This window comes from Choloepus didactylus, chromosome 4 (genome assembly GCF_015220235.1).
Source record: "Choloepus didactylus isolate mChoDid1 chromosome 4, mChoDid1.pri, whole genome shotgun sequence".
NCBI lineage: Eukaryota > Metazoa > Chordata > Mammalia > Pilosa > Megalonychidae > Choloepus > Choloepus didactylus.
Genome location: NC_051310.1, coordinates 138501468 through 138528520, shown reverse-complemented (window position 1 = coordinate 138528520; position 27053 = coordinate 138501468). Strand labels below are relative to the sequence as shown.

General features: G+C 36.8%; 1 protein-coding gene across 3 annotated transcripts in view; it reads right to left on the bottom strand.

Annotated features, from left to right (window-relative positions):
* TTBK2 (tau tubulin kinase 2) overlaps positions 1–27053 on the bottom strand; it is a 296380-nt gene that overhangs the window by 120057 nt on the left and 149270 nt on the right. For all 3 annotated transcript variants that reach the window (XM_037834173.1, XM_037834174.1, XM_037834175.1), the window contains 3 exons: positions 11265–11330; positions 3810–3902; positions 2978–3103 (listed from right to left, as the gene is read on the bottom strand). In XM_037834173.1, the coding sequence (XP_037690101.1) occupies positions 2978–3103; positions 3810–3902; positions 11265–11330 (285 nt within the window). The remainder of the gene's footprint in view (positions 1–2977; positions 3104–3809; positions 3903–11264; positions 11331–27053) is intronic.

The window sequence follows — 27053 nt, the reverse complement described above, 5'->3', positions numbered from 1 at the left end:
AAATTCACAGAGACAGAAAGTAGATTAGAGGTTATCAGGGACATGGGGAGAAAGGAATGGGGAATTGTTGCTTAAAGCATACAGAGTTTTTATTTGGGATGATGACAAAGCTTTGTTAATGCACGTTGTGATAGTAGTGCAACACTGTAATTGAATTAATGCATGAGCTGTATACTTCAATGTGGTTAAAATGGCAAATCTTGTATTTTATGTATATTACTGCAATAGTTTTGTTTTTTTTTTTTTAAATAGCCATTTGGGAAGACAGACTCATACATAAATAGTAAGTATTGATAAATGGGGATGCAATTTCCCAAAATACCACAACCCTTTCCAAAAGCAAGTCTTAACCTTTATTCTAATTGAGACATGCAGCAAGGATTCCTGGTAGAAACCAAAATAATCTGTATTCTCTATTTCTTTACCTGCCATGGGAGAGAGCAGAGGCAGGTTTCCGGATGAGGTGGTAGCCATGGGCAACTTGCTAAGTTAAAAAGTCTCCATGACTTAAAATTCTATTTTTTATAGATGTATAAAATACAGACATTCAAAATGAAAGTGGCTCTGTAAAACAGCATAATTTAACACTTGTTAATTGTAAACAATATATCAACTTTGGTTTTAACTCTGAATATACAACGCTGGAGCTATATCACTTTTATCTGACCTTCTGTGTAGCTAGGAAAGTAGTCAGGCTAGATACTGGTATGCTTTTGCTTATTGTTGGAGGAGGTTTGCCATTGTTTTTAACTACCATAAGTAGTCTCATGAAGAATTTAAAATTTTGAAAGAATGATATTCAAATTCAAATTCAGGAATGAATTCACAACCATAAAATTAACTATATGGACAGTTTAGTTCACAAGAGCCTTCAGAAAAGAAAGCAATTTCTGTCAAAATGAAGATCACCACAGGGAGCCATGCTGGGAGCAGCAGACAGAAGCTGCAAAATTCAGACATTTTTGGAACTTGATGTCACATTGACACTAGTCACCAGAAGACACCATCTCTTCCAACAGTTACTTATACCAACATCTTTTTCCCAATTATACTTCTCCCATCCACCTGCTCTTTCCTCCCACTCTTGCTTATGAACGATCAGAGAACAGGAAAAAAAAACAGATTATTTTTGTTATGCCTGCTCTCTCTCTTCCCAAAATAGGATAATTACTATAGTTTGTTTTGTAATTAGGTGATAGAAAGACACAGAAGCCCTAAGAGAATGGCCAAATGAAAAATCTGAAAACAATAACTTGTTAATTTAAATTACTTATCGGTCTATGTTTTAAACTTCAGCCGTTGAATATGATAGTCTTCTTTAGATTACAGGCATAACTAAATGGAGGATGTGATAAAAGAAATTTTTACTGTGCTGAATTTTTATATCCTCATTAAACTCTGTCAATAAACATAAATAATTTCCCACCTGGAAAGTTGGAACATTTTTTCAGTTCCTCTTGAGTCTTGTCTTAAAGATTTAGCAATTCATGATCAGTATTTTCTCTCCTGGTTAGACAGTCTATAAGCAAACAGTCACATGGGAAGGAAGAAGATAAGCTCACCCACTTAAGGTCTCTAAGGACCTGTTCTAATTTGCTAATGCTATCAAAATGCAAAACATCAGAAACGGATTGGCTTCTATAAAGGGGGGGTTATTTGGTTACGCAATTACAGTCTTAAGGTCATAAAGTGTCCAAGATAATGCATCAACAATCGGGTACCTTCACTGGAGGATGGCCAATGGTGTCCAGGAAACCTCTGTTAGCTGGGAAGGCACGTGGCTGGCGTCTGCTCCAAGTTCTGGTTACAAAATGGCTTTCTCCCAGGACGTTCCTCTCTAGGCTGCAGTTCCTCAAAAATGTCACTCTTAGTTGCTCTTGGGGCATTTGTCCTCTCTTAGTTTGTCTGGAGCAAGAGTCTGCTTTCAACAGCCATCTTCAAACTGTCTCTCATCTGCAGCTCCTCTCTCAGCTCCTGTGCATTCTTCAAAGTGTCCCTCTTGGCTGTAGCAAGCTGGCTCCTTCTGTCTGAGCTTTACAGTACTCCAATAAACTAATCAAGGCCCATGCTGAATGGGTGGGACGACACCTCCCTGGAAATTATCCAATGAAAGATATCGCCCACAGTTGAGTGATCTCATCTCCACAGAAACATCCAATCAGAAGTCTCCAACCCAATCAACATTAATACGTTTTCTGCCCACACAAGACTTCATCAAAGATAATGGTGTTTTGGGGGACATAATACATCGAAAACAGCACAAACATTTTAGAATGTATACATGAAGACAAAACTATTAACAGGCAATAGAGTCTGTGTTGTCCTTTGTAGATAAAAACACTACCACTAACTTTTATTATTGTTATTATTATTAATCAATGTGTAGCTTCATTTATGCTTTAAGTGGTGTGACCATTTTGCATTAAGCCATGACCAGGTTCTCCCTAGGAGCATCAGATCCTTCTGAAATGTATCTGGTTGGTTAGCAATAAAATTTGTCGTAAATCTGTGGTAAACCCTTTTAAGGCCTCATTAACTAATGTACTAAAAAAATGACTCACTGACCACAGAGAAAACAGAACAAATAATCTTCACTGTTGTCCCATAGCATATAAACGTAAAATATGCAGCCCTCAAGCCCTTGACAAATGTATTACCTAGCTGAATAATATCCTCTGATAAAAAAATTAGCTACAGAATTAACATATAATTGAACTAACAGAAGCTCTATATACCAGATGAATACCAGCAGGAACAGTGAAATCTGTTACATGATGAACAAACCTAAAATTTTCTAATGAAAATACTAACATTGTTATCACCAGTTAATTATACCACTTTTCGCAGGAAACATTAAAACAGTATTATTCTAGGGACCTCCCATACTCATTTATAATGCTCTCAAAGCAATAATGTGTGAAAGCAGAGGCTAAAAGAGAAAGAATAATTAACCCAAAGAACTCACAAAAATGGTTACCTGGTAGTCTGGTTTTGTAAAATAATCCAAAGAGGAGATATGGTCAAGAAAGATGCTGAATTCTGGAGGGAGATGTTTCAACATAAGCCTGTGATCATACCTCTCCTTAATAGAGCCTACTTGCTCCTGAGAAGTAAAAAGAAAAGGAGCTAAAGTCAATTTGTCTTTCCAGCTATGTATTAAGAGCCCCTGAGAAACAGTCTCTAGCATATGTACTAGAGAATGAATAGTGGGTAATTAAGAAGAAAGCAAGGTCTGATCTCTTACTAACAGCTTAATGCAAAAGGATTTAAAAATGAAAAAACCAAAGCCAAAAGCCGAAACCAAAAAAAGAAACATAAAATACTTGCACAAAAGTTTGGTCGCAGAGCAAAAAGGGTGACACAGAGCTCTGCATCAGTAAATTGACAGTTCATTAAAAGAGTGATCTTAAATCTGGTTTACTATTCCTTATCAATACATACATGTCTATTATTTTCAAATCAAACAATATAATGTCACAATTAAGATCTAAAAGCTAACTTGACCTACGTTTATTAAAAAAGAGACACAGAAAACTAGTAAAAGTAACAGCTAAGAAGGACAGCTAAAAATCAAATCAGAAGCAATGAAGGCACTTAACTTAAGAACTATTCTTCATGTATGTAGAAAAGGCAGACTATTAATTAGATCTCTAATATCAGCTCAAAGAAAAATATGCATATTAGAATAGAGTGAAAGTGCTTATAAATTTTAATACTCTTATAGACAATGATCTCAACAAAAATGCTTAGCCAGGAGAAATTTTTATTCTTTCCCCTGACAAAATGGGCAATTCCATTTCCAAAATTACCTTGTCTTTTATTTTTCTCCAAGGCAGCTGACCAACCACAAACTCCACCAACATATAGAATAAGGACCAGAGGTCATCATGTCTTCCCATTTCCTTTATAAACAAAACAGAATTCAGTTATATTACATTACCATACCATATGAGTACACTATATTGTCTAAGGCCTAACTATTTTATTTCACCATTGTAGGCCTAAAAATGTTAAAGTATTTCCCATAAAATTATCTGATAAATATATCTCTATAGCTTTCTATATGGCAGGATATTTTGAAAATTTTGATACAAAGAACATCCAAAAATCCAGAAATACTAAAAATAATATAATTAACAGCCCATTAATTAATAAATGAGTTCATTAAATAGGGAAATTCTAAGGACCAAAATAATAAGAGAAGCAAGCTAATGCTTAAGCTTTGGGTTTGGCTGTTCTAGAGCATTTGTCACAGGTTTTAACAACCAAAAAGGGGGACAGGTGGGCCTACCCAGGACAACTCCACAGAAGTTGTAATTGAGACACTCTCACACATTCTCCACCATATCGCCACGCCCCTCAAAGGGTTATATCCTTAATGCAATATTTCCTATGTAAATTACACTGTAATAATTTCTGTAAAATTCAGCCATTATCAAAGGGACAAGTGGGTGGTTAAAAAATGTTTTTGCTCTGAGAATCTGTTACCCTCACTCAGATTTGGGTTTTAAACTTTTATCAGTTGTGTGGCCTGGGAGACCAAGCCCAGAAATTAACTACAAGTGTTTTCTGAGTAATCATGTCCTGCTATAATGACAGAAACAAATGAAAATCCTCTCAAGATAAAAACATCCTTAAAGCCAGGCATCATAGAAGTCATTTAGATAAAGCCCCACCAAACATAAACTCATTGTTCAAACTTATAAAATCCATCAAGAATCAGGGTATCATAAGCTAAATTCAGCAAAAACTACAAAAGCAAAATTAGATATCAAAGAATTTCAGAATTGGAAGTACAGACATACCTCTGAGATATTGTGGGTTTGGTTCCAGACCACCAAAATAAAGCAAATCTCACAATAAAGCCAGTCATATAAGTTTTTTGGTTTCCCAGTGCATATAAAAGTTATGTTTACACTGTAGTCTATTAGGTGTGCAAGAGTGTTACGTCTAAAAAACAATGTGCATACTTAAATTTAAAATAATTTATTGCTAAAAAATGCTGTCATCTGAGCCTTCAGTTAGTGGTAATCTCTTTGCTAACGGAGGGTCTTGGCTCCATGTTCATGGCTGCTGAATGATCAGGAAGGTGGCTGCTGAAGGTTGGCATGGCTGTGGCTACTTGTAAAAGTAAGACAACAATGAAGTTTACCACATCAATTGACTCTTTCACAGAGGATTTCTCTGTAGCGTGTGATGCTGTTTGATAGTATTTTACACACAGCAGAATTTCTTTCAAAATTGGAGTCAATCCTCTCAAACCCTGACACTGCTTTATCAACTAAGTTTATGGAATATTCTAAGTCCTTTCTTGCCATTTCAACAATGTTCACAGCATTTTCACCAGGAGTAGACTGCATCTCAAGAAAACACTTTCTTTGCTCATCCATAAAAAGTAACTCTTCATCTGTTCTGCTCATTCATAAAGTAACTCTTCATCTGTTCAAGTTTTATCATGAAATTGTAGCAATTCAGTCACATCTTCAGTCTCCACATCTAATTCTACTTCTGTTGCTGTTTCCACCACAGCTGCAGTTACTTCCTCCACTGAAGTCTTGAGCCCCTCAAAGTCACTCATGAGTGCTGGAAACAACTTCTTCCAAACTTCTGTTCATGTTAATACCAGACCTCCTCCCACCATGAATGTTCTTAATGTCATCTAGAATGATGAACCCTTTCCAGAAGGTTTACAACTGACTTTGGAAATATCCATCAGAGGAATCACTATCTATGGCAGCTAAAGCCTTAAAAATGTATTTCTTGAAACACATTAAGAATTGAAAGATTTGTAACTTGAAAGTTGAAATGACTTCTTAATCTATGGGCTGCAGGATGGATGCTGTGTTAGCAGGCATGAAAACAACTTTCATCTCATTGTACATCTCCATCAGAGCTCCTGGATGACTAGGTGCATTGTCAATTTACAGTAATATTTTGAAAGGAATCTTTTTTTCTAAGCAGTAGGTCTCAACAGGGGGTTTAAAATATTTGGTAAATCACATTGTAAAAAGACGTGTTGTCATCCAGGATTTGTTGTACAATTTACAGAGCACAGGTAGAGTAGATTTAGCATCATTCTTAAGAGTCCTAGGACTTTCAGAATGGTAAATGAGCACTGACTTCAACTTAAAGTCACCAACTGCATTAGCCCCTACAAGAGTCAGCTTGTCCTTGGAAGCTTTTGAAGCCAGGCACTGACTTCTCCTTTCTAGTTATGAAAGTCTAGATGGCATCTTTTTCCAATAGAAGGCTATTTCATTTACAGTGAAAATCTGTTGTTTAATGTAGCCACCCACCTTCATCAATGATCTTAGCTGGATCTTCTTGATAACTTCCTACAACTTCTGCATCAGCACTTGCGGCTTCACTTGCACTTCTATGTTATGGAGACAGCCTCTTTCCTTAAACCTCATGAACCAACCTCTATTACCTTCAAATTTTTCTTCTATAGCTTCCTCACCTCTCTCAGCCATAACAGAATTGAATAGAGTTAAGGCCTTGCTCTGGAGTAAGCTTTGGCTTAAGGGAATCTTGTAGCTGGTTTGATCTTCTATCCAGACCACTCAAACTTTCTCCATATCAGCAATAAGGCTGTTTTGCTTTCTTATCATTCGTGTGTTCACTGGAGTAGCACTTTTCATTTCCTTCAAGAACTTTCCTTTGCATTCATAACTTGGCTGTTTGGCCCAAGAGGCCTAGCTTTCAGCCTATCTCGGCTTTCAAAGTGCTTTCCTTACTAAGCTTAATCATTTCTAGCTTTCAATTTAATGTGAGAGATGGGCAACTCTTCCTTTCACTCAAACACTTAGAGGCCACTGTGGGCTTATTAATTGACCTACTATGGAGAATTAAGAGGCCCAAGGAGAGAAAAAGAGACTGGCAACAGCCAGCTGGGGAAACAGTCATATCACAGAAAACTTTTATCGATTAACTTTGTCGCCTCATATGGACACAGTTCATGAAGCCTCAAAACAATTACAGTAGTAACATCAAAGATCACAGATCACAGATTACCATAACAGATATAATAACGAAAAAGTCTGAAATAGGAAGAGAATTACCAAAATGTGACAAAGGGACACAAAGTGAGGACACGCTGTTGGGAAAATGGCACTCATAGACTTGCTTTGACACAAGGTTGCTACAAACCTTCCATTTGTAAAAACACAGTATCTTCAAAGCACAATAAAGGACAGTGCAATAAGACAAGGTATGTTTGAATAGGATATAGAATATGAAACATGTATGTTTAAAATATTTAAATTAAAAAATGAGTCAAAATCAGGAGAAAGGAACTATATTCTCTAATAAAAAAAGACCACCCAGAGTTGAAAAAGGAAAAAAAAGGAACATAAAAAATAAAAAGTACAATATAGAAATTAAAAACTCAATGAGACAAACAACCCAACTAAAATATAGGCAAAAAACTTCAACAAACATTTCTCCAAAGGAGATAAGTAAATGGCCAACAGGCACATAAAAAAATGCCCAACATCATTAACCATCAGAGAAATGCAAATTGAAACCATAATGAGATACCATTTCACACCCACTAGAATGGCTAATATCAAAAAAAACAGAAAAATTTAAGTGTTGGAGGGGATGTGGAAAAATAAGTGGAAATGTAAAATGGTGCAGCAGCTATGGAGAACAGCTCAGTTCCTCTGAAAGTACAGAATTACAATATTACCCATCAATACCACTGTTCTAGTTTGCTAATGCTGCCAGAATGCAAAACACCAGAAATGGATTTGCTTTTATAAAGAGGGTTTACTTGGTTACACAGTTACAGTCTTAAGGCCATAAAGTGTCCAAGGTAATGCATTAATTTGGTACCTTCACTAGAGGATGGCCAATGGTGTCTGGAAAACCTGTTAGCTGGGAAGGCACGTGGCTGGTTTCTGCTCCAAGTTCTGGTTTCAAAATGGCTTTCTCACAGGATGTTCCTCCCTAGGCTTCAGCTTCTCTTCAAAATGTCACTCTCAGTTGCTCTTGGGGCTTTTGTCCTCTCTTAGCTTCTCCAGAGCAAAAGTCTGCTTTCAAAGGCTGTCTCCAAAATGTCTCTGTAAGCTGAAGCTCCTCTCTCCACTCCTGTACGTTCTTCAAAGTGTCCCTCTTGGCTGTAGCAAGCTTGCTCCTTCTGTCTGAGCTTACATAGTGCTCCAGTAATTTAATTCAGACCCACCCTTAATGGGTGGGGTAACACCTCTACGGAAATTATCCAGCCAAAGGTCTTGTCCACAGTTGACTGAATCACATCCCCATGGAAACAATCAAAAGTTCACACCCTAATCAAAAAGATTAATCAATTTGCCCCACAAGATTGCATCAAAGATAACGGCATTTTGGGGGATATAATACATTTAAACTGGCACAACCACTTATAGGTATACACCCAAAAGAAATGAAAGCAGGGAGTGAACAGATATTTTAACACCAGTGTTCACAGCATTATTCACAATGGCCAAAAGATAAAAGCAACCCAGGGATCAATCAAAAGATGGTAGGATATGAATGTACAACTATGTAATGGTACTGTAAACAATCGAAAGTACAATTTGTTTTGTATGACTGCGTGGTATGTGAATATATCTCAATAAAATGATGATTAAAAAAAAAAAAAAAAAAAAGATGGTAGGATAAACAAAATGTGGCTATACATACAATGGAGTATTATTCAGCTATAAAAAGAAATGAAGCTTTAATAAATGCTACAACATGGATGAACCTTAAAGATTTCATGTTGAGCAAAATAAGCCAGATATACAAGGACAAATATTATAGGATCTCACTTATATGAAATAATAAACATTTGCAAATTCATAGAGTCAAAAACTAGAATCCAGGTTACCAGGGTCCATGGAAGGGACAGGGAATGGGGAATTACTGCTTAATTGGTACAGAGTTTCTGTTTGGGTGATGGAAAAGTTCTGGGTAATAATAATCGGATGGGGGCAACATTGCATAACACTGTGAATGTAATTAATACCACTAATAAGTATTCATAACAGGGAAAACTGTGTGTGTGTGTGTATGTTGGGGTGGGGGGCTGAGGTATATGGAATTTTGCACTTCCTGTGTGATTTTTCTGTAAACCTACAACTTCTCTAATTTAAAAAAAAAAAATCAGTGGCAGGTTAAACAGCTGATCAAACACAGCAGAAAAAGAGAATTAATGAACTGGAAGAAAGATCTGAAGAAATTATCTAGAACGTAGCACAGAAACCCAAAGAATTAGAAAATCTGAAAGTGAATTTAAGAGGCATGGATAACAGGATAAGAAAGTCTACTGTATTTGTTTGGGAATCTGGAGAAAAGTAGAGAAAGGGAGAGAAGCAATATTTGAATCAACGTTTGAGAATCTTCCAGAATTGACGAAAGACACGAATGTTGTGATTTAGGAAGTATGACAAATTATAAACAATGAATATAAAGAAATTCACACCCAGGCACACTTGAGTGTAACTATAGGACACCAAAGAGAGAAGACTTGAAAGGCAGCCAGAGGAAAAGGACAAAATAAAAATAAAGCAACAACAATTAAATGGACAGGAAGTTTTCAACAGCAACTACAGAATCAAAGTAAAAGAAAATAATTTCTTCAAAGTACTGACATAAAACTAGTATTAACATAGGATTAAGTTATAAAATACAATGAAACAGAGTAAACATAGTTCCAGTGTTTTGAATTGTTTGGGAATTATCTGTGTTAAAATTTTAAGAGTAAGTGTCAAAACTATAGAAATGGAGTATATTATTTTTAGAGATTATAAAATCGGGGTCAAGGAGTATGGAAAAGAGAAGCATATTAGAATTATCTGGGAAACCTCTTTAAATTAGACAAGCACCTCTGGAGATTGTTAGTTGCACTCCTATGTCACCATACAAACACAATCATTGTTGAGAAACTATGATAATAAATGTGTAATATGCAATGCATCCTACCTCTCAGATGTGTTGCGAACAGAAGAGAAGATGAGAACCACTGTTATACATATCAAATTTTTCTACCAAGGTTAGATGAGTAACATAAATAATAAGCAGGTTAACTGACTGTTAGAGGATACTATGCTGGAGAGGCTTTTAGAAGACTCCCTACTCTTTAAATTTCATAAAAAGTATATAATCTCTTTCTAGAAGCTATTCTGGAAATGCTTATGTAGTTATTACGATCTCTGAAAATTTTTATGCTTATCTCAAAAAGAATGTCCTATTTCAAAGATCCCCATGTTGACATAATTCTGTAATAGAATTAATGCAAAGCCTAGTAAGTTCCAAAATTTCGTAAGAGTCTATCTGGGTAAATAAAAACGTAAATAAAACTAAATGTCATAAAATAAAGCAATCAAACCATATGCGTTAAAATACTTGGCAGAGGACTACATACTGAGAGGTATCTTTCCTACTTCCAATTTATCATAATAAATACAATTAACTAGAACACAGCAAATAAGACCACAGCATAATCTTCCTATTATATTTAGCATTGGTCAAATTCTCATTAAAGCAATTTTGGTTTCACAGAACAGGAAGGGGATGGATGACAAAAAATCAAGAATAGACAGTTCTTTATTTTATTAAGGAATTAATTGTTAAATTTCTTAACTGTATCCAAAGTTAAAGAACTGAGAGTCTACTTTTCTTAGTCACAATTAAAGTCTAGGATGAAAAACAAAATTCAGACAAAAGGACCAAAGTTTTTTTTAAAAAAAATTTTTTTTTTAATTAACCCCAGAGGAAAGGAATACTTTATTAAGATGAAAATTTAAAAGTTCCCTGCATTGGAGAGTTTCTTGAAAACAAAAGGCTTGATGGGGAGGGGCTATCTCAAATTAGATGCCTATTATAGATAAAATGATCAACCCTACATTTCATTAGGTATGGATAGCCGTATATTCACAAATAACTTCTTGAAATACTGAAGATTTCTTTCTTTGAAATTCTATAATAAATCTGTTAATACTTACTTGTACCAAATTAAGAATAGAAGATTACCCACAGACATTAGTATACCTACCTCTTATGTTTTCTGGCAATCAAATTTTATTTTCTACGCAGCTGCACGTATCTATTATCCATTATACTTCTTACCAGATTCTAGCATTACTAATTCCTCTTCCTGTCATTGCCATCACAAAACATTCCAATTAATGTTAGAGTAATAAAGGGGATCCTCCTCCTCCCAAATGCTTTCCACATCTGTGTAAAGACCATCTGATCCAAGCCATAAGCATGCATATATGAATAAGACTCCAGATACCTACCCTATTCCGATGAGCGTTGATTGATGCATAACGAACCGTCCCTCGAAATCCTGCCACAGCTCGAGGCTACAACAAAACCAAGCACAGAATAATAAATGAACTTCAAATAGCAATAGATTGAGCCCTCTGGAGCCCATAAAGCAGAGGGGAGAAACGTGCGTGCATTACTTTCACAATAAAATGTTATTTAATTTCCAACTTTTTATTGTGAAACTGCACACACCTTAACAAAAACCACCAATAACATTGTAGTTAATTACGTTTGTCTTATTTTTGCTACCTACGTTTTAAAATAAAGTGGCAATTATGACATTTATAATGCGCTTTATATTAGAAAACATTAAATGCTGTAACATCCCACAATCATGCTAAACATCACAGCACATACATTAATATTCAGGTTCTGGTTACAAATAGATATTTTAGGATATGAGGAATCACAAAGTAACCTAAGATGCCAACCTCCACATACGTTGGCTATGTCACTCAAATTCAACCCAAAGAGTGGGAACTTGTATCCTTCCTATATATGCAATTCATATATTCATAACTTCAAGTTACTGGGTACTTATTATGTGCCAGATGCTGAGGATAAATCCAAACATAAATATGACCCCAGTCCCCAGAAAACTCAATTTAGAACAAAGTCCAAACTCTTTATCTACCTACAAGACCTTCTTCCATGATCTGTCATCTCCTTCCACAATGCTATCTTGTGGTTTCTTCTACAACAAATTTTGTTTCAAGCCCCAAATTGTGCATTTGCTATTCCTTCCAGATGAAATGCTACCTCCTCTGCTCAAATGTCACTTCCTCAGAGATATATTCCTTAATTACCCTAATCTAAATTAAAGGCCCTCTGCAATGCCCCTCTATACTATTATCCTACTTTATTTTTCACATGTAACAGCTTTCACTATCTAAAATTAATTTATATTTTCTTTATTGGTTTATTGCCTGTCTCTCTCACTGGAATAAAAACTCTGTGAGGGCAAGGTCTTTGTCTTGCTCATTTTACAGAGAAATAGGCTCTGAAAGGTTAAGTAATTTGTCTAAGGACACAAAATTAGCAAAAGATAGAACCAAGGCATCAACCAAGGTCTTCTGACTTGAAATCACATATTCTTACCATTCTATGGCTTCACAAGGATCAAGTCAATACCCAGAAGATTCATGAATGGCACTATAGCTCAAAATGAAAAGTGACAAACTTGAAAATGATCACAGTCAATAATTTTCATCAATAAACTTTTTTTCTTTTTGGTAATTTCAAAATTTTCAATTAACATGTATTACTGTAGTCAGAAAAATACTATAATAAATGTTATTTTTAAAATCCTATTTGCAGAGTCGCATTGGACGTATGCTATAGCATAAGACAAGCATTCTACATGTACTTCCTCCATTTGTTCAGTTTTGTAACCTATGTTTAATCTATTCAGATTAGTGGTCTATTTCATTTCGTCTTTCATGTGATTTTCTTTTCCTCTTTATTCTTTTTTGTTTTTAGATTTAACTATTTTAAAAATATTCTCTTTTTATTTAAGACAAGTCTCAGTAATCAAGTTTCTGCAATCTTTTTAAATCCTCATTTTCTCAGTATATATGAATACTTTCCTAAGCCATCATAACTAACATTGGAAGAATATCTAACATTCTCAATTTGGATGACAGAACTCTGAGGTCAGAAATTTCTCTTTCTAGCAGGAAAATGTCTAATTTAATATATAAAAGCCTACTAACAAGGCTTTTCAGTAAGTAACAATTAAAAGATTGCACTTTTACTCATTACCTGAAAAGAGCCTTCCACTAAAAAAAAAAAGTTTTTAAGCATATAATTTTGCAAAGTTTTTTGCATTCCAATACTGTCAGGATAAAAATCTCCAGGACTATTATCACATGCTGCATCCTAGTTCACAGTTAATTGGGCATCTACACTTCCCATGATGGACTGAAGCCAAGACAACCCCAGGAGACTTCTTCATTTTATAAGAGTACCCCTGGCCTGGCTCTGACCTTATTTCTTCTGCCTTAGAAAGACTGAAGGAGAGGTAAAGAGAGATCAGCTGTGCAGAGAGATCTTGATGTGATTAACTAAAGAAGTATCAGGTCAAGAAAATTCAGTCACCCTAAACTGCAGTAAAGACAATGCAATCCAATTAGGCAAACTACCCATATACTCAATTCTAATTGAAGGGAGGTTATAAATGAATACCATTAGCAAAGTACAATGAGCTATGAAAGCCCATGAGTGCCAAGGATCAATTCCATTTGGTGGGAGGGAAGAAGGAAAGTCTTATGGAAGAAGAAAAAAATCACAAGGATTTTTCCTTAAGCATTTTACTGGACCTTGAAATAGGTGGTCTTTTAAAACTTTCCCAATGGAATAGCAATTTGACAACAGCTATCAAAATTACAAATGCATATATTCTTTTTTGACCCACCAATTTCACTTCTGGAAATTTATCTTACAGATATACTTGCATCTGTGCAAAATAATGGATATACAAAAAGTCATTCTCTACAGCATTGTGATGGCAAAAAACAAGAAGTCAAATTTGCATCAATGGGGACTGATTAAGAGAACCTCTATATAATGGAATACACCTTGCAGCTGCAAAAAAGAATGAGAAAATTCTACCTACTGACACAGAAAGATCACTTAGAGAAACCACTGAATGACAAAAAGCAAGGTGCAGATTGTAATCATGCTATATTTTGAATAAAAGGGAAAAATAAGAACATTCATACTTGTGTATATGCATAAATAAATTCTGGAAGACTCCATTAAGAAACTAGTAACAGTATAACTACCTAAAAATGAAGGCAGGGGGTGGGGAGAGGTATAGAGAATGAGTAAATTTGAGATAGGCAGGGGTGAGATGGAAATTTGTTTCTCTATTTTCCTTTTCAATTTTTTTAAGTCAGCTTTACTGAACTATAATTTACATACAGTAAAATTCAAACTTTAGACACACACAATTCTATGAGTTTTGACAAAGACATTCAGTCATGTAACTACCACTACAATCAAGATATAAAATATTTCCATCGCCCCAAATTAGTTTCCTATGCCCCATTTTCCCCCAAAAACCAGTCTATGGCAAACATTGATTTCATTTCTTCATATTATCTGTTTTTGTTGTTGTTGTTGCTTTGTTTTAACCATTCCAATTCGTGTGTGCCTCACTGTAGTTTTAATTTGCATTTCCCTAATGACTAATGATGTTTTAATGTACCTATTTGTCATCTGTAACTCTTCTTTGGTGAAATATCTATTCAAATCATTTGTTCATTTTTATTGCGTTGTTTGTTTTCTAATTATTGAATTACGAGAATTGCTGCTATATTCTGGATACAAGACTTTTATCAGATAAGTATTTTGAAAATATTTTCTCCCATTCTGTGGCTTGTCTTTTCATTTGCTTAACATTATCTTTCAGAGATTAGAAGTGTTTAATTTTGTTGAACTTTTAATTTTTTCATTCCTGTACCATATGAATATATTACCTGTTAAAAATTATACTTAAAAACAACTTTAAAGAAAAAATAAAAAGTGAAAGTGGTTAACAATCTAAGAGAAAACTTTATTAAATATCTATTTTGAGTGAAAAAGTAAATAAATAAATTCAGCTTGAAGAACTGACAGAATTACAACTGGAAGAAGAACATGCATACCAGGTAAAAAGAACATGGTAAACAATGCAAAGAGGGAGGAAAGTTTTGTAGATATTAGAAAAAAAGAGTCTGGCATGGCTGAACCAAATGGTGAGAGACAAGATGGTAAAGTAGGCTGGAACCAGATTAAGGAGGGCCTTGAATGTCATTATTAAGTTGCCTGATATATATAATGTGCAGGCAGATGGACTTTATTGGTCATTTTTAAGTAGGGAAGTAACATGACTGAGGAAGTGCTCGAGATGTTTACTCTGGTGAATTATGAAGGATGGACTACAAAATGAAACTAAGGAGACCAGTGAGGGAACTATTTTAATAATCCAAACATGAAGACTTCACAAGGGCAGAAGCGGTGTGAATGTGGAGGAATGAATGCTAAGAGATAGCATGAGCTTCTAAGAGATTAAATCTAGAAGCAGAAGAGCAAGGATGCTAGGACTGAACCTTGATTTACTGCCAACCAAAGGAGACTAAGCAGAGAAAAAAAAAATGCAAAGAGAAATATTTAATAACACTAAATGGGAATAAAAAAGTAACTCAAATTCAGCTGTAATATTGGAATGCTAACAGAGAAAAAGACTTTTTATATCTTTCTTAAACAGGTAACTATAGCCCTAAGTACTGGAAGTTTCAGATGAATTGCTGGGAAGGAAGCAACAAGAGAAAACATGCCATTCCACAAGTTGAGATTTAAAAAAATAAAGGCCAATGTGAGATGCCAGCTGAAAGGCTGAGGAAACTGGTTCATGCTTTAAAAGCAGGAGGAAGAAATGAACAGGAAGGTTCACATCATTAAGTAAATAGAAGTTCAACTCTGAAATTGTATGAATCAAATTGTTATAAATATACAAAGACTTCTTTGCATCTCACATTTCTATTTACTGTAACTAATACATGTTAAAAGGAATACACAGTAGAAGTTCTCAAAACCAACAATGACACGAACAACTCTCATATAAGAGATACTCTCCATTCCCTCATTCTGACTAACGGTCTTATATCATAACTCTGGAAAATAAATACACATTTATGTTTTAAGTTTAAATTATGTTGAGGGAAATTGTGGTAATGAAACAGTTTTGTACACTGATTGTGGTGTTGGTTATATGAATCTATGCATGTGATAAAATTTCAAAGTATATAACAAAAATATATGAGTAAGTCTATACCTGAGTTAATAGTGCACCAACACCAATTTCTTGGTTTTGACAATGTACTCAGATTATGTAAGATTTATCACTGAGGGAAACTGGATGAAGGGTAATAGTAAATCCCTGAACTACTTTTTTAACTTCTTGTGAGTCTTAAAACTATTTCAAAATAAAAAGATTTACAAAACAGAGAGTGACATCATCAACATGGCAACATAAACAGCTACTGAAAACCTCTCTCCAGAGACTGAATGAGAAAAATGACAATTCTGAATTGTTTGAAACTCTGGAGAAGGATATAGACTGGAGCACTGTTTGAAGACCCGGTGGACAGGGGAGGACATTTCAAGGCCCAGATCAGTGAGGGACAAAGAGATTGAGAAAATGCAGACAGAGATGCATTTCCAGCCCTGGGTCTAAAAGCCCTTCCCCCACCCATGAGGGAAGCAGCAGCTGGTGGCCAGCTCTGAGGCAGTGCAGCCTCTGACAGTGATTAAGTTACTGATCAGCATCATCTGCTGGACAGTCTGGAAAGTGCAAGGACCATTTCTTAGGAACACGGGAGCTGGTCCATATGCCCTGTGTGGAAACCTGGCCCTGTTTTAGCTGAGAAATAGGGAAGACCCAACTGTTAAAGCAGGGACCCAAAACAAACCCACGTTTTGCTAGCTGGTAGACAACAGAGCACCACTGGAAGCCAGCAGATTTGTATTACCACACACAGTGAACTTGCTGGGCTGCCCAGTGCCTACCTTCCATCCCTGTGACAGGCCACGGTGAGCGCCTGATTTGGGAAGGAATACTGGGAGGCGGAGCCAATCTGACAACTGGGCAGTGAGAGAAACAAAGAAAAGATAGAGATCAAAGTCAACCAACAAGAAAACCTTATGCAAAAGAGAGAAAACAACCTCCAGAATAAACCAATCCAGAAAACCACATGCCAAGACAGCAGAAAATCATAAGCCACATACAGAAATGGGAAGATAAGGCCCAGTCAAAGGAGGAAGCTAACATTTCAACTGAGATTCAGGAGTTGAAAAAACTAATTATAATGTTCAAACAAATCTTTTAAATCAAATCAACGAGGTGGGAGAGAATGTGACAAAAGAGATAAAGGATATAAAGAAGACACTAGGTGATCATAAGGAAGAATTCCTAAGCTTGAAAAAACAAATGGCACAACTTATGGGAATGAAACGCATAATAGAAGAGATGAAAAACACAATGGTGACATACAACAGCAGACTTGGAGAGGCAAAAGAAAGGATCAGTGAGATGGAGGACAGGACATCTGAAATCCTGCACACAAAGGAACAGACAGGAAAAAGAATGGAAAAATATGAGCAGGGTTTCAGGGAACTGAAGGACAACATAGAGCGTACAAATGTACATGTTATACGTGTCCCAGAAGAAGAGAAGGGAAAAGCAGAAGGAATAATAGAGGAAATAATCAATGAAAAGTTCCCAACTCTTACGAAAGACATAAAATTACAGGTCCAAGAAGCATGGCATACCCCAAAGAGAACTGATCCAAATAGACCTAATCTTACTAATCAGATTTTCAAATGCCAAAGACAAAGAGCGAATTCTGAAAGCAGAAAGAGAAAAGCAATCCATCACCTACAAGGGAAGCTCGATAAGTCTAAGTGAGGATCTCTTGGCAGAAACCACGGAGGCAAGAAGGTAGTAGTATGACATATTCAAGATACAGAAAGAGAAAAAACTGCCAACTAAAAATCCTGTATCTAGCAAAACTGTCCTTCAAAAATGAGGGAGAGGAATAAATAAATAAATAAATATATATATATATATATTTTTTTTTTAATGAGGGGGAGTTTAAAATATTTACAGATAAACACTGAGAGAGTTCATGAACAGGAGACGTCCTCTACAGGAAATACTAAAAGGAATACCAAAGAGGTAGGAAAAGACAGGAGAGAGAGGTTTGCAGAAGAATGTAGAAATGAAGATATCAGGAGATAGAAAGAGGGCAGAGATTGTCCAACTGATGTTGAAGGAGTATAAAATGTTCTAGAGGACTGACTGTGTAGATCTAGAAATGGATAGCACAATACTGTGTGATGGCAACACAATACTGTAAGTACATTGAAAAAAGATGATGTGAATACGGTTGAAAGAGGAAGGTTAAGGGTCTGTATGACAGCAGAAGGCAAGACAGAAGATAAAGACTGGGACTGTATAACTTACTGAAACTTAGAGTAGTCAATGTGTGTAATTAAATGTACAAATATAATCATGTTCTTGCTATGAGCAGCAAGAAAGAATGAAGTTATGAGGTATGCAATGAACTAAATGGACCATGAGGATAGTAGGTTGAGTGAAATAAACCAGAAATGAAAAGACAAACATTATAATGTTAATATAGGCTATTAACAATGTGTAAACTCTGAGAATTGAATCTGGGAACATGACTATAAGGAGAAGGCTTATATAAAGGTTCCTAGATTGTAGGCTCTTACAACAGTCACATCTGAAATATCTGAAATTGTTGAATTGCAATCCAGTATCCTTGATTACTGAAGGCGATCATATAACTATATAGCTTATATGGTGTGACCATGTGATTGTGAAAACTTTATGGCTCACACTCCCTTTACCCAGCGTATGGACAAATGAGTAGAAAAAAATGGGGACAAAAAGTAAATTAATAATATGGAGGAGGGGGGTATGGGACATTTTGAGAGCTCTTTTTACTTTTATTTTTATTCTTATTTTTGTATTTTGGAGTAATGAAAATGTTCAAAAATTGACTGTGGTGATGAATGCACAACTACATGATGATACTGTGAACAACTGTTTTACACTTTGGATGACTGTACAGTATATGAATATATTTCAATTAAAAAAAGTAAATGAAGGGGAGGAGGTGTATCGGATGCTTTGAATGCTCTTTTTTACTTTCATTTTTATTTTTATTTTCATTTTTATTTTTTGGAGTGATGAAAATGTTCAAAAATTGATTGTGGTGTTGGATGTACAACTATATGATGAAACTGTGAACTGCTGTATACTTTGGATGATTGTATGGCATGTGAATATATTTCAATAAAATTACATTCAAAAAGATTTACAAAACAAATAAAAATATAAGAACGTTTAAGATATGTATGTGTTATGTGACTCCCTGTACTTACTGAATCTTTTCAATTAATCGTCCAAATTCTGTTCATTTAAGAGGATGTCTACTGTGTCAATGAAGCTCTTTGTTATGCAGAAGTCTTTTAATTAAAATTGTAAGTTGTAAAGGAGCTATATAAATTAAAATGTCTTTAAAAAATACAGAGGGAGTTACTCCTCCAGGAAAGTAGGTAGAAAGCCAGGAACTGCGTGGACTTGACACCACAGAGCAATCTGACTTTGGGCATACTTCATACAACACTCATGAAAATGTGGAACTGCTGAGATCAGCGAAATCTGTAAGTTTCTGCGGCCAGGGGACCCGCGCCCCTCCCTGCCAGGCTCAGTCCCGTGGGAGGAGGGGCTGTCAGCTCCGGGAAGGAGAAGGGAGAACTGCAGTGGCAGCCCTTATCGGAAACTCATTCTGCTGATCCAACCTCCAACCATACATACACGGAGACCAGACACCAGAGAATCTGAGAGCAGCCAGCCCAGCAGAGAGGAGACAGGCATAGAAAAAAAACAACACGAAAAACTCCAAAATAAAAGCGGAGGATTTTTGGAGTTCTGGTGAACATAGAAAGGGGAAGGGCAGAGCTCAGGCCCTGAGGCGCATATGCAAATCCAGAAGAAAAGCTCATCTCTCTGCCCTGTGGACCTTTCCTTAATGGCCCTAGTTGCTTTGTCTCTTAGCATTTCAATAACCCATTAGATCTCTGAGGAGGGCCCTTTTTTTTTTAATCCTTTTTTCTTTTTCTAAAACAATTACTCTAAGAAGCCCAATACAGAAAGCTTCAACGACTTGCAATTTGGACAGGTCAAGTCAAGAGCAGAACTAAGAGAGCTCTGAGACAAAAGGCAATAATCCAGTGGATGAGAAAATTCACTAAACATCACAACTTCCCAAGAAAAGGGGGGTGTCCGCTCACAGCCATCATCCTGGTGGACAGGAAACACTCCTGCCCATTGCCAGCCCCATAGCACAGAGATGCCCCAGACAACTCAGTGTGACGGAAGTGCTTCAAATAACAGGCACACACCACAAAACTGGGCGTGGACATTAGCCTTCCCTGCAACCTCAGCTGATTGTCCCAGAGTTGGGAAGGTAGAGCAGTGTGAATTAACAAAGCCCCATTCAGCCATCGTTTCAGCAGACTGGGAGCCTCCCTACACAGCCCAGCAGCCCAGAACTGCCCTGGGGGGACGGCACTCACCTGTGACATAGCACAGTCATCCCTCAACAGAGGACCCGGGGTGCACGGCCTGGAAGAGGGGCCCACTTGCAAGTCTCAGGAGCCATACGCCAATACCAAGGACTTGTGGGTCAGTGGCAGAGACAAACTGTGGCAGGACTGAACTGAAGGATTAGACTATTGCAGCAGCTTTAAAACTCTAGGATCACCAGGGAGATTTGATTGTTAGAGCCACCTCCCCCTCCCTGACTGCCCAGAAACACGCCCCATATACAGGGCAGGCAATACCAACTACACACGCAAGCTTGGTACACCAATTGGACCCCACAAGACTCACTCCCCCACTCACCAAAAAGGCTAAGCAGGGGAGAACTGGCTTGTGGAGAACAGGTGGCTCGTGGACGCCACCTGCTGGTTAGTTAGAGAAAGTGTACTCCACGAAGCTGTAGATCTGATAAATTAGAGATAAGGACTTCAACTGGTCTACAAATCCTAAAAGAACCCTATCAAGTTCAGCAAATGCCACGAGGCCAAAAACAACAGAAAATTATAAACCATATGAAAAAACCAGACGATATGGATAACCCAAGCCCAAGCACCCAAATCAAAAGGTCAGAAGAGACACAGCACCTAGAGCAGCTACTCAAAGAACTAAAGATGAACAATGAGACCATAGTACGGGAGACAAAGGAAATCAAGAAGACCCTAGAAGAGCATAAAGAAGACATTTCAAGACTAAATAAAAAAATGGATGATCTTATGGAAATTAAAGAAACTGTTGACCAAATTAAAAAGATTCTGGACACTCATAGTACAAGACTAGAGGAAGCTGAACAACGAATCAGTGACCTGGAAGATGACAGAAGGGTAAATGAAAGCATAAAAGAAAGAATGGGCAAAAAAATTGAAAACCTCAAAATGGACCTCAGGGATATGATAGATAATATGAAACGTCCAAATATAAGACTCATTGGTGTCCCAGAAGGGGAAGAAAAGGGTAAAGGTCTAGGAAGAATATTCAAAGAAATTGTTGGGGAAAACTTCCCAAATCTTCTAAACAACATAAATACACAAATCATAAATGCTCAGCGAACCCCAAATAGAATAAATCCAAATAAACCCACTCCAAGACATATACTGATCACACTGTCAAACACAGAAGAGAAGGAGCAAGTTCTGAAAGCAGCAAGAGAAAAGCAATTCACCACATACAAAGGAAACAGCATAAGACTAAGTAGTGACTACTCAGCAGCCACCATGGAGGCGAGAAGGCAGTGGCACGATATATTTAAAATTCTGAGTGAGAAAAATTTCCAGCCAAGAATACTTTATCCAGCAAAGCTCTCCGTCAAATTTGAGGGAGAGCTTAAATTTTTCACAGACAAACAAATGCTGAGAGAATTTACTAACAAGAGACCTGCCCTACTGGAGATACTAAAGGGAGCCCGACAGACAGAGAAACAAAGAAAGGACAGAGAGACTTGGAGAAAGGTTCAGTACTAAAGAGATTCGGTATGGGTACAATAAAGGATATTAATAGACAGAGGGGAAAAATATGACAAACATAAACCAAAGGATAAGATGGCTGATTCAAGAAATGCCTTCACGGTTATAACGTTGAATGTAAATGGATTAAACTCCCCAATTAAAAGATATAGATTCGCAGAATGGATCAAAAAAAATGAACCATCAATATGTTGCATACAAGAGACTCATCTTAGACACAGGGACACAAAGAAACTGAAACTGAAAGGATGGAAAAAAATATTTCATGCAAGCTACAGCCAAAAGAAAGGAGGTGTAGCAATATTAATCTCAGATAAAATAGACTTCAAATGCAGGGATGTTTTGAGAGACAAAGAAGGCCACTACATACTAATAAAAGGGGCAATTCAGCAAGAAGAAATAACAATCGTAAATGTCTATGCACCCAACCAAGGTGCCACAAAATACATGAGAGAAACACTGGCAAAACTAAAGGAAGCAATTGATGTTTCCACAATAATTGTGGGAGACTTCAACACATCACTCTCTCCTATAGATAGATCAACCAGACAGAAGACCAATAAGGAAACTGAAAACCTAAACAATCTGAAAAATGAATTAGATTTAACAGACATATACAGGACATTACATCCCAAATCACCAGGATACACATACTTTTCTAGTGCTCACGGAACTTTCTCCAGAATAGATCATATGCTGGGACATAAAACAAGCCTCAATAAATTTAAAAAGATTGAAATTATTCAAAGCACATTCTCTGACCACAATGGAATACAATTAGAAGTCAATAACCATCAGAGACTTAGAAAATTCACAAATACCTGGAGGTTAAACAACACACTCCTAAACAATTAGTGGGTTAAAGAAGAAATAGCAAGAGAAATTGCTAAATATATAGAGACGAATGAAAATGAGAACACAACATACCAAAACCTATGGGATGCAGCAAAAGCAGTGCTGAGGGGGAAATTTATAGCACTAAACGCATATATTAAAAAGGAAGAAAGAGCCAAAATCAAAGAACTAATGGATCAACTGAAGAAGCTAGAAAATGAACAGCAAACCAATCCTAAACCAAGTACAAGAAAAGAAATAACAAGGATTAAAGCAGAAATAAATGACACAGAGAACAAAAAAACAATAGAGAGGATAAATATCACCAAAAGTTGGTTCTTTGAGAAGATCAACAAGATTGAGAAGCCCCTAGCTACACTGACAAAATCAAAAAGAGAGAAGACCCATATAAACAAAATAATGAATGAAAAAGGTGACTTAACTGCAGATCCTGAAGAAATTAAAAAAATTATAAGAGGATACTATGAACAACTTTATGGCAACAAACTGGATAATGTAGAGGAAATGGACAATTTCCTGGAAACATATGAACAACCTAGACTGACCAGAGAAGAAATAGAAGACCTCAACCAACCCATCACAAGCAAAGAGATCCAATCAGTCATCAAAAATCTTCCCACAAATAAATGCCCAGGGCCAGATGGCTTCACAGGGGAATTCTACCAAACTTTCCAGAAAGAACTGACACCAATCTTACTCAAACTCTTTCAAAACATTGAAGAAAATGGGACACTACCTAACTCATTTTATGAAGCTAACATCAACCTAATACCAAAACCAGGCAAAGATGCTACAAAAAAGGAAAACTACCGCCCAATCTCCCTAATGAATATAGATGCAAAAATCCTCAACAAAATACTTGCAAATCGAATCCAAAGACACATTAAAAAAATCATACACCATGACCAAGTGGGGTTTATTCCAGGCATGCAAGGATGGTTCAACATAAGAAAATCAATCAATGTATTACAACACATTAACAAGTCAAAAGGGAAAAATCAATTGATCATCTCAATAGATGCTGAAAAAGCATTTGACAAAATCCAACATCCCTTTTTGATAAAAACACTTCAAAAGGTAGGAATTGAAGGAAACTTCCTCAACATGATAAAGAGCATATATGAAAAACCCACAGCCAGCATAGTACTCAATGGTGAGAGACTGAAAGCCTTCCCTCTAAGATCAGGAACAAGACAAGGATGCCCGCTGTCACCACTGTTATTCAACATTGTGCTGGAAGTGCTAGCCAGGGCAATCCGGCAAGACAAAGAAATAAAAGGCATCCAAATTGGAAAAGAAGAAGTAAAACTGTCATTGTTTGCAGATGATATGATCTTATATCTAGAAAACCCTGAGAAATCGACGATACAGCTACTAGAGCTAATAAACAAATTTAGCAAAGTAGCGGGATACAAGGTTAATGCACATAAGTCAGTAATGTTTCTATATGCTAGAAATGAACAAACTGAAGAGACACTCAAGAAAAAGATACCATTTTCAATTGCAACTAAAAAAATCAAGTACCTAGGAATAAACTTAACCAAAGATGTAAGAGACCTATACAAAGAAAACTACATAACTCTACTAAAAGAAATAGAAGGGGACCTTAAAAGATGGAAAAATATTCCATGTTCATGGATAGGAAGACTAAATGTCATTAAGATGTCAATTCTACCCAAACTCATCTACAGATTCAATGCAATCCCAATCAAAATTCCAACAACCTACTTTGCAGACTTGGAAAAGCTAGCTATCAAATTTATTTGGAAAGGGAAGATGCCTCGAATTGCTAAAGACACTCTAAAAAAGAAAAACGAAGTGGGAGGACTTACACTCCCTGACTTTGAAGCTTATTATAAAGCCACAGTTGCCAAAACAGCATGGTACTGGCACAAAGATAGACATATAGATCAATGGAATCGAATTGAGAATTCAGAGATAGACCCTCAGATCTATGGCCGACTGATCTTTGATAAGGCCCCCAAAGTCACTGAACTGAGTCATAATGGTCTTTTCAACAAATGGGGCTGGGAGAGTTGGATATCCATATCCAAAAGAATGAAAGAGGACCCCTACCTCACCCGCTACACAAAAATTAACTCAAAATGGACCAAAGATCTCAATATAAAAGAAAGTACCATAAAACTCCTAGAAGATAATGTAGGAAAACATCTTCAAGACCTTGTATTAGGCGGCCACTTCCTAGACTTTACACCCAAAGCACAAGCAACAAAAGAGAATATAGATAAATGGGAACTCCTCAAGCTTAGAAGTTTCTGCACCTCAAAGGAATTTCTCAAAAAGGTAAAGAGGCAGCCAACTCAATGGGAAAAAATTTTTGGAAACCATGTATCTGACAAAAGACTGATATCTTGCATATATAAAGAAATCCTACAACTCAATGACAATAGTACAGTTGGCCCAATTATAAAATGAGCCAAAGATATGAAAAGACAGTTCTCTGAAGAGGAAATACAAATGGCCAAGAAACACATGAAAAAATGTTCAGCTTCACTAGCTATTAGAGAGATGCAAATTAAGACCACAATGAGATACCATCTAACACCTGGTTAGAATGGCTGCCATTAAACAAACAGGAAACTACAAATGCTGGAGGGGATGTGGAGAAATTGGAACTCTTATTCATTGTTGGTGGGACTGTATAATGGTTCAGCCACTCTGGAAGTCAGTCTGGCAGTTCCTTAGAAAACTAGATATAGAGTTACCATTCGATCCAGCGATTGCACTTCTCGGTATATACCCGGAAGATCGGAAAGCAGTGACACGAACAGATATCTGCACGCCAATGTTCATAGCAGCATTATTCACAATTGCCAAGAGATGGAAACAACCCAAATGTCCTTCAACAGATGAGTGGATAAATAAAATGTGGTATATACACACGATGGAATACTACGCGGCAGTAAGAAGGAACGATCTCGTGAAACATATGACAACATGGATGAACCTTGAAGACATAATGCTGAGCGAAATAAGCCAGGCACAAAAAGAGAAATATTATATGCTACCACTAATGTGAACTTTGAAAAATGTAAAACAAATGGTTTATAATGTAGAATGTAGGGGAACTAGCAATAGAGAGCAATTAAGGAAGGGGGAACAATAATCCAAGAAGAACAGATAAGCTATTTAACGTTCTGGGGATGCCCAGGAATGACTATGGTCTGTTAATTTCTGATGGATATAGTAGGAGCAAGTTCACAGAAATGTTGCTATATTAGGTAACTTTCTTGGGGTAAAGTAGGAACATGGTGGAAGTTAAGCAGTTATCTTAGGTTAGTTGTCTTTTTCTTACTCCCTTGTTATGGTCTCTTTGAAATGTTCTTTTATTGTATGTTTGTTTTCTTTTTAACTTTTTTTTCATACAGTTGATTTAAAAAAGAAGGGAAAGTTAAAAAAAAAAAAAAGAAAAACAAGGAAAAAAAAAAGATGTAGTGCCCCCTTGAGGAGCCTGTGGAGAATGCAGGGGTATTCGCCTACCCCACCTCCATGGTTGCTAACATGACCACAGACATAGGGGACTGGTGGTTTGATGGGTTGAGCCCTCTACCACAGGTTTTACCCTTGGGAAGACGGTTGCTGCAAAGGAGAGGCTAGGCCTCCCTATGGTTGTGCCTAAGAGCCTCCTCCCGAATGCCTCTTTGTTGCTCAGATGTGGCCCTGTCTCTCTAGCTAAGCCAACTCGAAAGGTGAAATCACCGCCCTCCCCTCTACGTGGGATCAGACACCCAGGGGAGGGAATCTCCCTGGCAACGTGGAATATGACTCCCGGGGAGGAATGTAGACCTGGCATCGTGGGACGGAGAACATCTTCTTGACCAAAAGGGGGATGTGAAAGGAAAAGAAATAAGCTTCAGTGGCAGAGAGATTCCAAAAGGAGCCAAGAGGTCACTCTGGTGGGCACTCTTATGCACACTTTAGACAACCGTTTTTAGGTTCTAAAGAATTGGGGTAGCTGGTGGTGGATACCTGAAACTATCAAACTACAACCCAGAACCCATGAATCTCGAAGACAGTTGTATAAAAATGTAGCTTATGAGGGGTGACAATGGGATTGGGAAAGCCATAAGGACCACACTCCACTTTGTCTAGTTTATGGATGGATGAGTAGAAAAATAGGGGAAGGAAACAAACAGACAAAGGTACCCAGTGTTCTTTTTTACTTCAATTGCTCTTTTTCACTCTAATTATTATTCTTGTTATTTTTGTGTGTGTGCTAATGAAGGTGTCAGGGATTGATTTGGGTG